Source organism: Neomonachus schauinslandi, chromosome 14 (assembly GCF_002201575.2).
Source record: "Neomonachus schauinslandi chromosome 14, ASM220157v2, whole genome shotgun sequence".
In the NCBI taxonomy this organism is placed as follows: domain Eukaryota; kingdom Metazoa; phylum Chordata; class Mammalia; order Carnivora; family Phocidae; genus Neomonachus; species Neomonachus schauinslandi.
The window spans coordinates 2,285,449-2,300,603 of record NC_058416.1 but is presented as its reverse complement, the minus strand read 5'-3'; the positions used below and the strand labels follow the sequence as shown (position 1 = coordinate 2,300,603).

The 15,155-nt window shown below is 48.9% G+C and overlaps 1 protein-coding gene across 1 annotated transcript; it reads left to right on the top strand.

Moving 5' to 3' along the window:
• Positions 1 to 5,453: 5,453 nt before the first annotated feature.
• Positions 5,454 to 14,608, top strand: GALR1 (galanin receptor 1). Its single transcript, XM_021686425.1, has 3 exons — positions 5,454 to 6,119; positions 10,672 to 10,737; positions 14,291 to 14,608. Exons 1-3 carry the CDS (start codon positions 5,454 to 5,456, stop codon positions 14,606 to 14,608), a joined length of 1,050 nt encoding a protein of 349 aa, XP_021542100.1.
• Positions 14,609 to 15,155: the final 547 nt, after the last annotated feature.

Genomic DNA, 15,155 nt, shown 5'->3' with positions numbered 1-15,155 from the left:
CCAGAGTGTGGGCTGCAGGGGGAGGTCAGGAAGAGCCGTGCATGGCCCTCCTGGGTCTGGGGAGGGAGGGGAGAGCAGGTTTCCCTGGCCAGCTCCCAGCCTCCCAGACAGAAGCTGTCTTGAGGATGCTCATGGTGTGAGCAGAAAGGGTGCCCAGGGCACAGGAGGGCAGTGACTGTGGTTCCAGAGGTTTCCACAGTGGCCTCAGGGGACGATGTTTGCCTCTCAGCAGAGGGAGCAGGATGTGGAGCTGATACTGGAAACTTCCAGAAGCTGAGAGTCACTCCATGGAGGGAAGAGGGAATCATCTGGAACTGACCTGAATATTTACCCAGAGGAGACTCTGGGGTTTTCAGCCTGGGAAACGCAAGCCCTCAACACACAAAATTACTACGTGTTGCCTGAGTGATTTGAGAGCGCTAAATGGCAGGGTTTCTGTGATTCTAGCAAGAGGGGTGACCTGCCCTAAGGAAGAAGGCCAAAAAGACTCCAGAGACGAGGGAGCATGGTAGCCAGGGCGTGAACAATGAGCGAGAATTTCCCCCGGGGAACAAAAGGAGAAATGATATTCAGACAGATGGACAAAGGCGCACAATTACGGAGAAACACGGTGTGTCACAGGAAAGCAGCTAACAGGGCTGGAGCTGCCCACCAGCGGCAGGGCCAGGATGCTGGGGAGCGAGGAGTTAGAGGTGACGGGGGTGTGTGCCTGGCTGGCGGCTGGTAGGAACCCAGTGTGGAGGTTTGCAAGCAGGGAGGGCAGATGGAGCTCCCACTGGGAAGATAATCCCACTGCCTTCTACAGAACCGAGAGCCATGTTCGCACACTTTCTTCATGTCCTGCTGTGCAAAGCCCGAGTGATCATTCTGTCCATTGCCCATAAATCTAACCCCAGTATATTTTTCAGGGTGGCCCTTGATTACATAAGATAAACAGTGAAAACTCATGAAAATACATATTCAATTCTAGACATTCCCCTGTAACAGAGGAACATATAATAGCACGTATGTGGATATGGGAACTTTTGCTTGTTTGTTTCTTCACGTTCCCATGAAACTTTTCACTGTCTGTCCTCAGGGGCATTTTTCTAATTTTCTCTCCCCTGATATATTTATTATACATATAGCATTAAAGTTCACTTTTTTTAAAAAAAAGATTTTATTTATTTATTTGACAGAGAGAGACACAGTGAGAGAGGGAACACAAGCAGGGGGAGTGGGAGAGGGAGAAGCAGGCTTCCCGCCGAGCAGGGAGCCCGATGCGGGGCTCGATCCCAGGACCCTGGGATTATGACCTGAGCTGAAGGCAGATGCTTAACAACTGAGCCACCCAGGCGCCCCTAAAGTTCACTTTCAAAAATCAGTTTTCAGACATTATTTTCTATCAGTATCATGGACTCTACACTGAAAAGCCTTACTAGTTTTTTGTTTTGTTTTGTTTTGTATTTTTTTTTTTTTAAGCAACTTGAGCCTATAAATAAGCTTTCAATGAAACAGGAAATTGTGTCGTACACCTGAGACGAACATAACGTTACATGTCAATGAGGTCTCAGTAATAGAAGAAACCAATTCCAATAACTACAGGGACTCGACATGGGAAGGGTAGATACTTCAGTTCCCTAAAGGGTGATTCTTCCCATCCGTGACTCGGGATCTAGCCGGCTTCCCTCTGGGCTGGCCCCAGGCAGCAGGCCATCCTCCGCCATCACAGGCGGGGGGGAGAGAACATGGACACCGTGCGTGGGCGTCTCCCTGTGCTGGCCTGGACATGGCACGTCTCTTCCTTTCCTACTTAACTGGATGTAACTGGACATAACTCATCCTATGGCTCTGCCCACGTGTCCCCCCAAAACTTGCATACTGAAACCTAACCCCCAGTGTGATGGCAGATGGAGGTGGGCCCTTTGGGAGGTGATTAGTTCATGAGGGTGGAGCCCCATGAATGGGATGAGGGCCCTTGTAAGAGGCCCCGCAGAGCCTTCTGCCCTGAGGGCACAGCGAGAAGGTACTGGCTGTGACCCAGAAGGCAGGCCCTGACCAGACCCCAAATCTGCAGGTGGCTTCCTCTGTTCGGACTGCAGCTTCCCCAGCTGAGATAAATGTCTGTGCTTTGTAAATCACCTGGTCTAGAGAATTTTGTTATCGCGTCCTGCACTGACTGAGACACAGGCTTTCTGCTTTACTTCCTCCCGGTTCCCGCCAATATGTCAGCTTCTTCTTTTTTTTTTTTTTAAAGATTTTATTTATTTATTTGACAGAGAGAGGCACAGCGAGAGAGGGAACACAAGCAGGAGGAGTGGGAGAGGGAGAAGCAGGCTTCCCGCCGAGCAGGGAGCCCGATGCGGGGCTCCATCCCAGGACCCTGGGACCATGACCTGAGCCGAAGGCAGACGCTTAATGACTGAGCCACCCAGGCGCCCCAATATGTCAGCTTCTTGAAGACATATTTCCTGATTCCTCTGTATGATTCCACCCTCCTATCACTCTCTTTCGCTTGTCCTGTTTTCTTCTCCTTTAGAGTGTTTACCATACGGCATATTATGGTTTTGTTTCTTTTTTAATGTCCTGTCTGCATAATAAGACATAAAATCCATAAAAGAAGGGGCTTGGCTTTGTTCATTGCTCTAACTCCAGAACTTAAAATAGTTCCTGGCAGGTAGCAGGCACTCAAGGGTAACCAGCAAAATAATAAAAATGGATCATATTCCTTCCCCCCCATTTTAAGATGGGAAAAAAAGACAGGTTAAAATGCAATCCAAAAGATGTTAAAACATGGGGGAGAAGCAGAAGCATGGAGACAGAAAACAAAAAATAAGACCACATAGATCAGTAATAACAAAAAGAAGTAAACAGACTAAACTCACTAGTTAAAAAATAGAGATTGCCAAATTGGGTTTTAAAATATTCCAGTTATGTGCTATTTCTAAGAGATACCCCCTAAATCACAGGACACAGGAAGATTGCAAAAAATATAGCAGACCAATAAGTAGCAAAGACTGTTGGTGTATCTAGAGCAATATCAGGCAATTTACACCTTAAGGGAAAAATCAGTACTATCATACCAACGTTAAAATAAACTAAAAATTCATAGTATATTATGTGAGAACCTATGCATATGCCATAAATATGTAAAGAAATGACTAACAGACAAGACATAGGTTACCTGGAGATGGGGGGGGATGGAGGTTGTGATTTGCAAAGTAGATAAAAGCTGTTCCAACTCTATTGATGATTTTTTTTAAAAGATTTTATTTATTTATTTGAGAGAGAGAGAATGAGAGACAGAGAGCATGAGAGGGAGGAGGGTCAGAGGGAGAAGCAGACTCCCTGCCGAGCAGGGAGCCCGACGCGGGACTCGATCCTGGGACTCCAGGATCATGACCTGAGCCGAAGGCACTCGCTCAACCAACTGAGCCACCCAGGCGCCCGATTTTTTTTTATTATTATTATTCTAACCTGGATGGTGGGCACCATGGGTATTCACTATAATTTCATCTTATTTGTTTCATGTTGAAAATAGTTCATAATAATTAAGAACATCCCTTTCCCAAATTTGATTACAAATGTCTTCCAATATAATGGAGCTGCCCAATGCAGGATCCCATCAATGTGTAGGTCAGAGAACCCCTTGGGGAGAAAAGCAACTGATGGACAAGTTTTGGAGGCACCTTCCAGGGAAGGTAAGAGCCTTCTTGATTTAGCAAGATACGCTGCTACATAAGTTACTTAAACTCAACTTCGTCCTCTGGGAAACGTGTGTGGATATTAGAAGAAACAATGAGTGCAGGTGAAGTACTTGCTCTGCGGTGGATGCTCAGTGAACTGCCTCAACCTCTTCCTATAATCGAGGCAGAGGGGACAGGTGAGGCAGAATGAGAGCAGGATTCCCCACCACCTGCTTCCCCCACTCCCCAAGGCTCAGCCTTGTGCCTGCACTTGGCCTGTTCTCCAAGTAATCTCCGTGCCACACCCACAGGGCACACCCCACCCCGCTCAACCTTCTGCGACCTGACTGTGTCTGCCACATACTGGACCCTCAATCATCATTTGGAGAGGGCTGGAAACACACTGTGATCTTGGAAGTGAATAGAGACACATCATATCAACCCTGCAAAGAAATGAATCCATTTCAGCTCTCTAGTTGGGAACTAGCAAGATTACGCACCGGGATGATGCTTACTCACAGCTATCCTCAGCTCAATTTCTTGGTGTAAACATGTTTTTTCCACCTCACAAATATGTCATGTCAGTACTTCTGTTTATGTCGCTCAGGTGAGAAACACAAAGCCAAACTGATCTAAAGTTGGATGATGTGAACACACCTTTAATATTTTAGACGTTTACAATGAAAACTCAAATAGGCCATTCATGTTTTTTCCTGCTTATTTCCTCCCTAGCGGTGGGAAGGGTGGGGGTGGGATTAGGGATTTTACAAAACTCCAGGCTGCAGTGCCAGTCACTGATTTCTGGGGGGGTTTAATTCCTGGGGCAGGGAGCGCTCTCAGGGACAGCCACCACAGGAGCCAAGAAAGATGAGCGGCGCTAGCGGATGCGGAGACTGCGCACCCCACCGCCTGCCCGCTCCGCGCGCTGAAGCGCGCTCGGTTTTGCTCCGCCGCCCGGGCCCTGCTGCACCCGGCAGCTGCCGCCCTCGCTGGACCCACGCAGGTCCGCACCTTGCAGAGGCGAGCGAGCGCGTCCGATTCCTGCGAGGAGGTGGGCGGCGACCCATCCCTTTAGGACTGCGGCAGTCTCTGCGCGCGCTGTGACTTCCGGGGGACTGGAGAGGCCCCCAGGGGCCCGGATTTCAGCGAGCTGTGTTTTCTACGTCTCAGTTGCAGCAGAGGCCCCGAGCACCCCCTCTGTCAGCCCTCGGGAAAGCGGCCAGAAAGCGCTCACCCGGTAGATCACTTGGAATCCCTGCAAAAACTGGGAGGGGAGACGAGGCGCCGCCGGCGTGGAGGCGCGGGCAGCCCTCTCCACGAACTGCGGCGTGCGCTGCCGCTCACCGGCTGTGCTCCGGGAGCGACGCGGGAAGGGAGCGGCTCAGAGCAACAGGTGCAGCCCGAAGCCACTCCCCGGAACGAGGGAACCGGCCAGCAGGGACAAGGAACCGGTAAGGCGCAGAGGGGTCTCTCCACCCCTGCAGCTGCACTGGCGGGTCCCTCCTCCCCGGTCTGGGCGGCCGCGCAGAGGGCAGCAGCGCCCGGGCAGAGGGAAGCCCGCGCTCTCGGGACTGCCACGCATTCCCGGGAAGGTCCCGATCTGGGCTCCTCGCAGGCGGCCTCGCACAAAGAGGGTGCCAGTAGGCTCAGCCGCAGGGTGCGTGCCCATCGCGGAGCTTCAGGATCGGAAACTCGCCCTCTGCGTGCTCAGGGTCGGGACCCCTGGCTCCTCCGAGCTTTCTTCCTCAGCAGGGCACCCCCGCCAGCGCGTCCGGGCGCCCGCGGGCCATGGAGCTGGCAGCCGGGAACCTCAGCGAGGGGAACGCTAGCGGGCCCAAGCCCCCCGCCCCGGAGCCCAGACCGCTCTTCGGCATCGACGTTGAGAACTTCATCACTCTGGTGCTCTTCGGCCTGATCTTCGCGTTCGGCGTGCTGGGCAACAGCCTGGTGATCACCGTGCTGGCGCGCAGCAAGCCGGGGAAGCCGCGCAGCACCACCAACCTGTTCATCCTCAACCTGAGCATCGCCGACCTGGCCTACCTGCTCTTCTGCATCCCCTTCCAGGCCACGGTGTACGCGCTGCCCACCTGGGTGCTGGGCGCCTTCATCTGCAGGTTCACCCACTACTTCTTCACTGTCTCCATGCTGGTCAGCATCTTCACCCTGGCCGCGATGTCGGTGGACCGCTACGTGGCCATAGTGCACTTGCGGCGCTCCTCCTCCCTGCGGGTGTCCCGCAATACGCTGCTGGGCCTGGGCTTCATCTGGGCGCTGTCCATCGCCATGGCCTCGCCCGTGGCCTACCACTACAGCCTCTTCCACTTGGAAGTCAGCAATCAGACCTTCTGCTGGGAGCAGTGGCCCAACCAGGGCCACAAGAAGGCCTATGTGGTGTGCACCTTCGTCTTTGGCTACCTGCTGCCGCTTCTGCTCATTTGCTTCTGCTATGCCAAGGTGGGCGCCCGGGGCGCGGGCAGGGGCGCGGGCAGGGGCGGGGGCTCAGGCGGGCGGCGGGCTCGAGGCCTCGGGGTAGCTCCTGTGTCCCCGCGCCCCTCTCGGAGCCCCTTTGCCCTCACCGGCTCCAGTTTTCTGGGCAGCTTGGGTTGAGAACCTTCCCCACAGCCCTTTCTCTCCCCTGGTGGATGGTGTGTGAGAGGGTGCGCGGGAAAGTTACTTGGAGTCTGGGAGCCACTGGGGAAAGCTTGCAGGTCACTTCCCAGAGGTCCTGCCACCCCTCGGCCTCCCACCACCACAGCCCTGGACCCTGAGTTTGTCCCCTTGGCAGCCGAATTGCCCTCAGTTTTAGCCACCCACACCCAGCACCGCGGATCCAATCTGGGGCTCAGACTGCAGGACTGCAGAGCCGCAGGGAGCACGGTAAGCCAGAGCGCACCACCCCTTGCCCCCTCCCCTGCCCTTGCCTGGGGCGCCTGGCTGGTTGCCCAGGTCCCCTTCCTGCTCCTTGAAGCCTCTGCTCCTGGTGAAGGCACTTTGTACTGTATTTTAGCGGAAGCTTAAGCTTGATAAACCCCAGTGCTAAAAGAATATTTCTTCACAGTATCTTGACCTGAGTCTCCAGAGAACTTCGGATGGATGGGTTTCAATTCTGTTTAGAATGGTTGTGTAGACAACATGAAGTGATTCAGGCCTAAATCCCTAACTCTCATCAAGAGTTGCATTATTGTCACTTCTGGCCCAGCTACCTACCCCTCCCTCCTTACCAGGAAAATTGCTCCCATCCTCCCTTCGCATATCTTGGCAGAGCTCAGCAAACTCACATCCTCTCTCATTAATAACAGTGGGTTTTGAAGCTGTCATACTGATCAGTCTTCAACTTTCTGGATACACTTGTTTGTGCTTGAGTAAGAATATATGCTTAATCACGTGACAGTGATTCCTGGGGGTAAAGCCCAGCTCCCCAACGTATTCTGGGAGTATCATCACCATGAGGAAAACATCTCTGCTGCCAACTTTTGAAATTCCCAGCATTTTATTTTCGTCTTTCTCTGTCTCTCCTTCTGTTTCTGATAAGGCCATGACTCTAGGGCCATGAGTAACCAGATTACAGAGAGCAATACTTACTTACATTCAATTCATATTTTTCCCAGCAAAAGTGTTTACTATAAGCCCCCTGGTTTCTGTTTTCCCCTGCCCCATATCATCTATGTAGAGTTGTGTCTGTTTGAACGGTAATAGTTTTGGATATTATCTGAAAGAATGGCCTGCATCAAAGGGTTATATATAAAGATACATGGAAGAGATAGGGCAAGATAGGACATTTGGAAGATAGCTGTAGTTTAGCTCTTTGCAAAATGGCTGGTTTATTCACTTAGCCTTCTTCAAATGCAAAAGAGAAAACAATACAAAACGTGGTTCTACCAGTGCAGTGCTCAACCTCAGCACCTGTCTTGCTCAGTCTGCACAAGCCTGTGGGCAGGAGCATCCAGGAAAGGGTTTGGGAAGAGCAAAGCAACTGACCCAGATTATGAAGCCGGTAGATGGTTCAGGAAGGGTTTTAAGGCAGTTTCCAGTCACCAAGGGAGGGCCTTAGGAGCATGAAGCTCAGGACTCCAAGTGTTCTCAAAATATTTGGTGGTGAATTCATAATCACCTGAAGTAGAGCTGAAGTATACTGTTCTTTCACTTCCCAAAAGTCTCCAGGTGTTCTCGAAGGAAATGACAAGGCAAAATTTTAGGAAAAATTAGGCTACATTTCTGTCATCTGAGAATTTATGAAATTCACACATAGGGCAAAGTTTCAAAATAGTTTAAAAAAAATCAACAAATGCATGCTCATTGGGGTACTTTTTACATGGAAATAGTTTGCTTTTAAGCATAACTGGAAATTTCTTTTACATTCAAGCTAATATTTTCAGATTCAATCTAGGGCTTGAAGAATAGCTTAGGTGTTTCTTTCCAGCTGCTTTTCTTTGCCTCCATCATTAAGGAACACTGTCCAGCTAACGATTCTTCTTGAATGTTAGGTCCAGGACTAGCTCTTTCTCCAAGCCCGGGACTGATGGCCACGATGAAAAATCACAAATGGCTGAAAAGTCATCTGAGATTCCATTTTTTCCATTTTTTTTTAACTCAACAAGGGAATTGCATTCGAGTGCTGCCTTCTACTCCCCAAACCTTATGGCTTCGTGTAGAAAGTTTGTGCCTGACCGGCCCTGAGAAACACACAGAATGCCCGGGGTGGTGTGTGCTTGTCGTGCTCCTTTTTGCAGGGGGCTGGCCCCTTGCTCTCTTTCCCTGGAGGGACTTCTTGTTTGGGACCATCCACTATCTGACATGAGGGTAAACTCTTCATGTGCCCACCTGCCAAATTCTCGCACATCCCCAGAGACATCTGATGCCCAAGGTGACCTTGGCTCAGGTTTGAGTGTATGCCTCCCACACACAGCTAAGTGTATAGAACCACAGAGTGACACCATCATGCCATCATCATCCTTCACAGAAATGCAGTTACAACCCATCATGATACCTTTGATGGCAAGATCTCATCAAATATATATCAATATATGCATTATAATATATCAATGTGTGCTCGTAGTTTGGGCTATTGAAGGGAAACAGCGAAGAAAACTATACGTGGGTATTTTCTTTTCTTTTTTTTTTAAAGATTTTATTTATTTATTTGACAGAGAGAGACACAGCGAGAGAGGGAACACAAGCAGGGGGAGTGGGAGAGGGAGAAGCAGGCTTCCCGAGGAGCAGGGAGCCCGATGTGGGGCTCGATCCCAGGACCCTGGGATCATGACCTGAGCCGAAGGCAGACGCTTAATGACTGAGCCACCCAGGTGCCCCTATATGTGGGTATTTTCTCTGTTGACCACTCCACATTCCACAGGTGGCTTGAAGTCCCTGAGATATGATGCAATGAGTTTGTTGAAGGAGTGAATAGACCCTCGGGCAGCATTGTGAAGCAGATATTTCACTTTTCTGTTTGGCCTCCTCTCCAGATGTCCCTTTCTGATTTTGTTATGCTGCCTGTCCTCTCTTCTCTCTTCTTGTCCCTTGTCCTCAATGACCAGTGTCCTCCTGTGGTCTCTTGCTGGGGAGGCTGCCAACAAGGAAACTCACACGACCCGTGCTCCCTAGACAAGATCCTGCAAAAGCTCTTCTGTTTTTCTCTTACATTCAGTTCCTGGAACCCTAATTTCTGTTGGCAGAACAGTTAACTAATCTATCGTCAATGTATTGAAAGCAATCCTAAATGTTACTGTACCAAGTGAAAGACTCGTCTTGTTGGAGATGATGCTAAGCCACTGTAGGAAGGGGGAAGTAGTTCGGTAGGGCTGAGAATTTGGTGTCAGAAATTCACACCCCGTGATGTCTGCTTAACTTGCTTAGAGCTCATGAAGTTGGTAAATAAATCCTGTAGTTTCTTAATTAGGGTATAACTGATCACTCCAGAAGTCCTGCATCTAGCTGAGTGCAGCAGACTTTTGCAGTGAGTCCAAATTGATTGCATTATTTCCATGCTGAGGTGCTAGAGGGAAACAAAAAAGTGTCTGGAAAGCGGTTTCTAGTTCTCTCAGAGCCTCATTTGGCAAACTACAGACAACCTGAAGCCCTTAGTCATCCAGAGGCTAATTTTTCCTTAGGTGTTCACTCAGATGGTATATAAAAATGAACCCCGGTACAAGTCTGCAGGGTGGGCTCTGTTGTGTAAGACCGAGCTTATGTTGTAAATTCGTACATATAACCCAAATGTTTCACATCATTTCTCCTGAGTATTACACTGGCAAGAGAAGGCAGAAATAGTTTCGCTAATGAACAGAGCCAGTATCTCTCAGGAGATCCTCTGACAGGGATGTTAATTGTAAAACCTTGCTAAACCGTCTATAAATCCCCAGAGAGGCTGAGTCCCCCACATGGTGAGTTGTCTAAACTCATGGAACAGTAGGTAGAATTAGAATAAAGAACTCAAGGAAAGCAGGTGGGTGGGAATTTGCTGTGAGGAGCCCGCAACAGGAAAACAGAAGGAATAAGTTGAAGCAAACTTTGGCTGCACTGGAGAACTCTGATTATATCATCTTGATTTGCTCACTTGCTTGCTTTCCCCATTGGACAGTGCACTGGAGGGACACCTCTGGTTTTTCCACGTTTCTAGGATTTGGCATCACGCCCTACATACAGCAGGGACCTGGTGATTGTTAAAATGTGGAATCTTGGGGAAACTGAGGTGGAAGGTAGACAAGTAAGGACCCATAAAGGGGTAACAATGTGACACTTTCTGGATAAAACTCCAGAGCCACACGCCCCAGTTTCTCTGCAAATAGATGCTGTGACCACAACAGTCCCTGGATACCCCTAAGTGTTAAACAGTTGCAGCTGGCAGTTCATAGTCCTTATTACTTTGGCACCCTATGTGCATTTCGATTTGAATGGTTTTGTAAGTAATGTGATTACCAGGTCAGAGTGTCAAGAATTGTCAGTGCAAATCAGACAAGGAACTGTGGGCAAGAGGCAAACAGTTTTATTAGTCTGTGTTTTCCAGGTCCTGAATCATTTGCATAAAAAATTGAAGAACATGTCGAAGAAGTCAGAAGCATCGAAAAAAAAGGTAATATTCACAAATATATATTCTATATGTCACATTTCAGAGCTTAGTTCGTTTTTATTCCTAATTATCCTTATATCCACCACTGCCTGTGACATTTAGGTTCTTTGGTACAGATATCTGAAATGGACCTCTGACCATGAGGCACAGGGTAGGGATGGAAGTCAGCTTCTGAGGGCATCACAGGTGACCAGCTGCTGCATGAAAACTTAGACGGAGGTTTGGAGAGGTGAGGAAACAGGTGGTTTTTTGGATTCTCTTTAGGAGATGTGTTCTAGGTTGATTGGGACAGAGGGTAGAGTTCCTGACGTCCATAATTTGCACAAAACCATCTTATTGTGTATTTATCATTGTTGATGTGATTCTAGGAGGCTCTGGCTTAACTGTCTTTTCAGAGATGTTACTTTAATCTCTCTCCTAAGCCCCAAAATCGGATGCATTGTCCTCTCTTCCTCTTTGACTTGTGCTGACACCGGTCCTCAGGGGAAATGGGGGAGGGGCCCCGAAGGGACTTCTACCCACTTTTGTCTTTCTCATTCCGTGAATCCTGATTTAAACAAGCTTCTCCTGAGTCATATTAAGGCATCTAACACCCTGGTATTTATTACAGTTCACATTTTGAGAAAAACTATGTTACAAATCAGGATTATTCTAACTCTTACATGATACCTATAGAATCTCTGATTTTAGAAAATAGAATAAGAGTATTGGACAAGATGTTTAGGGAGGAGATATAGCCAGACATTTTCACCCACAAATGGTAGTCATAACATCACAGAGCACCTTGTTTGTCCTTCTAAATATTTATGATGATCAAGGACGCAAGAGTTCTTTCCCGACATCTATTGTAAATTGTAGTCCTCTCATATTCAATGCTATGCGGAGACCAAGTAAAGAGCCTTGTTCATGGTTCTGAGAAGATCGGAGGAATCACTAAAAATTGAGAGGTAAATTTGGGATGAACTGCAAACATACGCATATAAAATATGCCATATTCACGCACATTACCTTTGCCCCACGGACTGGATCTTATCAATAAGCTGCTGGGGTCTGTTTCTGTCCTAAGCTTGGCACTTAGTAGAAACTTCCTGAAAGATGCAATGAAATGGGATATCCAGAGGGTATTCATTTGGTGAAGTAGAGAGATGTCCTCTCTGTCTTAGAAAGAAAAGATGATATGCTCTGTTCTATTTGTGGGTATAATTATGTCTCGATTGTTTTTGATTAAATCATCTGGGAATGGAATCTCTCATATACTAATGGATAAATGGATTGATAGCAGACAATCTGTTAATATATGTGAGCAAATTTCTTGTTTGCTTTGTGTGTCATGCAGTAAGCGGTTTTAATATGTAATCCTGCCACCCTATAAAAAAACCTGTTGTTGGATTTTACCTGAGTTGTTTCAAGCATTTGAATGAATGAGGCACAGTCAGAATCATTTCACCGGGGCAGGGTGTCGAGGCCCAGGGAGGTTACGGCATTTTTCTAAGGCTGCACATCCAGGTTATGGCTAGCGTGAGTCCCAGGCTTCTGCACAATCCATGGCACCTTGTGATGGTGAGCAGTCCTGTCATGTCCTGCCCCTCCGATGCATTTGTCCTGGCCTTGCCCTGAAATCCCACCCTCCTCCTGCATCTCTGCCTCCACCTGGTTACGGAGCGTCTGCCTTCCAGCCCATGTCTCTGAGGGATGTGTGCTGCGTGTGGGTTTGCTGCCAACGTTGGTCCTGTGGGCATGGGCAGCTCACTCCTGCCCTCCTGGGGGTGTGGCATCTTCAGCGGGGTTCTCATTTTCACGGGGCCGGTGGAGGGGGCCGCAGGGCAGGGCTTGAGGCAGTACGTTCCCAGGGATGTCCTAGCCATGGAACCACCTCCTGCATCCTGCCCTCGCTCCATGTGAGGACCTGAGAATGAGCGTCCCCGTGCTCTTCAGCTTCTTCCTTCCATCTCCTTCAGTCCTCCCAACCTCCTTCCCCTTATTTGTCCATTCCGGTCGGTCGGGGTTTGCTCTGTGTAGAAGGGAAAGCTCTGGCAGGGAGGTCAGGGAAAGGTGCTGGGGACCAGTGCTCCGGACGTCTGTGTTTCCACTCCACAAACTCTAGCAACCAGGGCTCAGTCTGAGAGAGAAGATTCCAACCTTCAGGCAAGGGGCTCCGAGCCTGCATCTCTCATCTCCTCCAGATCCCCTTCCCTGACGGTGGTGACCTGGGAGCTGGAGCAGTCGAGCACAGGGGGCTGGGGACATTTCCGTGCATGGTTCCGTTGGAGGTCCAGGTGACCGCTGTCTTCTGAGGCTTTGATTGTCCGCCCTAGTGCCCTGATGCTCTGGTTTCCCCGGAGCTCGGGGAGGGGCGCAGAGTGGGAGATGGGGTTGATGGTGACTAGGCAGATTTTGCAAGCTATTCTTTCCCTGTGTCTGAGCATTCAGAACATGGGTTTGGGATCACATTACCGGGCTTCCCACTCTAACTTAGCATTCGGCTCTGGAACACCAGGCACCTGTCTTGACCTTTCTAAATCTCAGCGTTCTCATCCCAGACCCGAGATCCTGATGGGGTCTGCTTCCCGCACACGGCCAGCAGTCAGGACATTCCCGGTCGTCCACCACTGCCCCAGTGCCGCTGAGGCCATCAGCAGTCAGGACCCTGCTTGGTTCCTGAGCCACCTTTTAAGGAAGGAGCCAGCTGATTGTGTTGTATTTTAGTTTAAAAAATATTAAGAGCTCACCATCTTTTGTTTGAAGCCATAGGTAGTTTCCACCCAATCCAAGCATTACTATCTAGTTGTTGCTTTTCAAACATGTACCCAACGGGCTGCCATGAAACACAGGAAAGGTGGTCCTCAGGCTCAAGCCCAGCCCACTGAGGAGGTGACGGGCAAGCACACAAAGCATGCTGCAGACAGGGAGCTGGAGGGAAGGCTCGTCTTGTGCTGAGGTCCTTAATCAGGTACGGCTTTCTTCCATCCCCTGCTTGGCACAAATCTCAGTGGAAACACGTGGGTCCTGCCTTTGCCTTCAGCTCTTTTCGATTTAGGGGCAGCGAGGGAAGGGTTACATGCAAGCCGAACAATGGGGCTAGTTGGCCCCCCGACAGAATCTGAGATGTCTCTCTGGAATGCATCAGTGTGTTGGGGTCTTTCACTTGGCAGAGATCAACGAGGAGAAATAAAGACATACACGGTCGTCGAGGCACCGTTCGGAGAGGTTTCGAGCGCTCACCTGAGCTGCATCTCAGGGGACACTGTCTCAGCGTGTGCCCTGCTCAGAGCTTTGTGGTTTTAAAGTCACAGTGTTTAGTCTCTGCACATTTGTATTCCCACGATCCAGAATACGCTTCCCGTAATCCACATGCGTCTCACATACGTGATGAAGTTATTCCACGTCCCGGACAAGTTTGGAACAAAACTGTGATATGAAGTCGTGGCCAACACTTAAAGCGGATTCAGTATCTGATTCCATCGCAATATACATAAAGCGATCTTAGAGCGTGTCCCAAGCTCCGGATTATTCTCCTGTTCTAATTGACGTTTCCTTTGTTTTCCTCTTCCTCTAGACCGCGCAGACGCTTCTGGTGGTGGTTGTGGTTTTTGGGATATCCTGGCTGCCGCACCACATCATCAATCTCTGGGCTGGGTTTGGGGATTTCCCGCTGACCCCCGCCTCCTTCCTCTTCAGAATCGCCGCCCACTGCCTGGCGTACAGTAATTCCTCGGTGAACCCCATCATATACGCTTTTCTCTCTGAGAATTTTAGGAAGGCCTATAAGCAAGTGTTCAAGTGCCACATTCGCAATGCATTGCCTCCTAATGATACTAAAGAGAACAGAAGTCGAGTAGACACCCCGCCGTCCACCAACTGCACTCACGTGTGAGAGGGGTGTTAGCACACGCTTGTGGAGTTTCCGCATGCGTGGGCCAGACGCAAAACCACAGGGCGGGGCTCAGCAAGGCTGCAACTTCTTACGTTCCCAACAATTCATGTCATTTTAATTAAATTCCACTTGGTTTAAAAAAGAAGTGCTTTGGTCCATTTAGGAAATCTCTAGGAAAGATTATTTCTAAATTTTATTTCCAAAACAAAAGAAAATGCCAACGAGTTTTATGCCTCTACAGAAATGAAAGTTTAATAAAGTTCCATAGATATGTTCAAGTCTTCACAGAATAAAGAAATCAGGACCGATAAATATGGTCAGGATTGCATGGCAATCTACATTTTGAAGCAAATTTACTTAGAAAAAAATGTATGTGTTAATTCTTCAATTTTAAGAAAATAAGTAATGCTGTAAGCTATGTGTTTTAAAATATGATCACGGACACATGATGAAAGTTTTACCTGAATTTAATTTTTGTGGCCGTTTGTATAGAGATACATCTGTTAAATGGAAGTAAGACTTTGCCAAGTGTATTTGCACAGCCCAC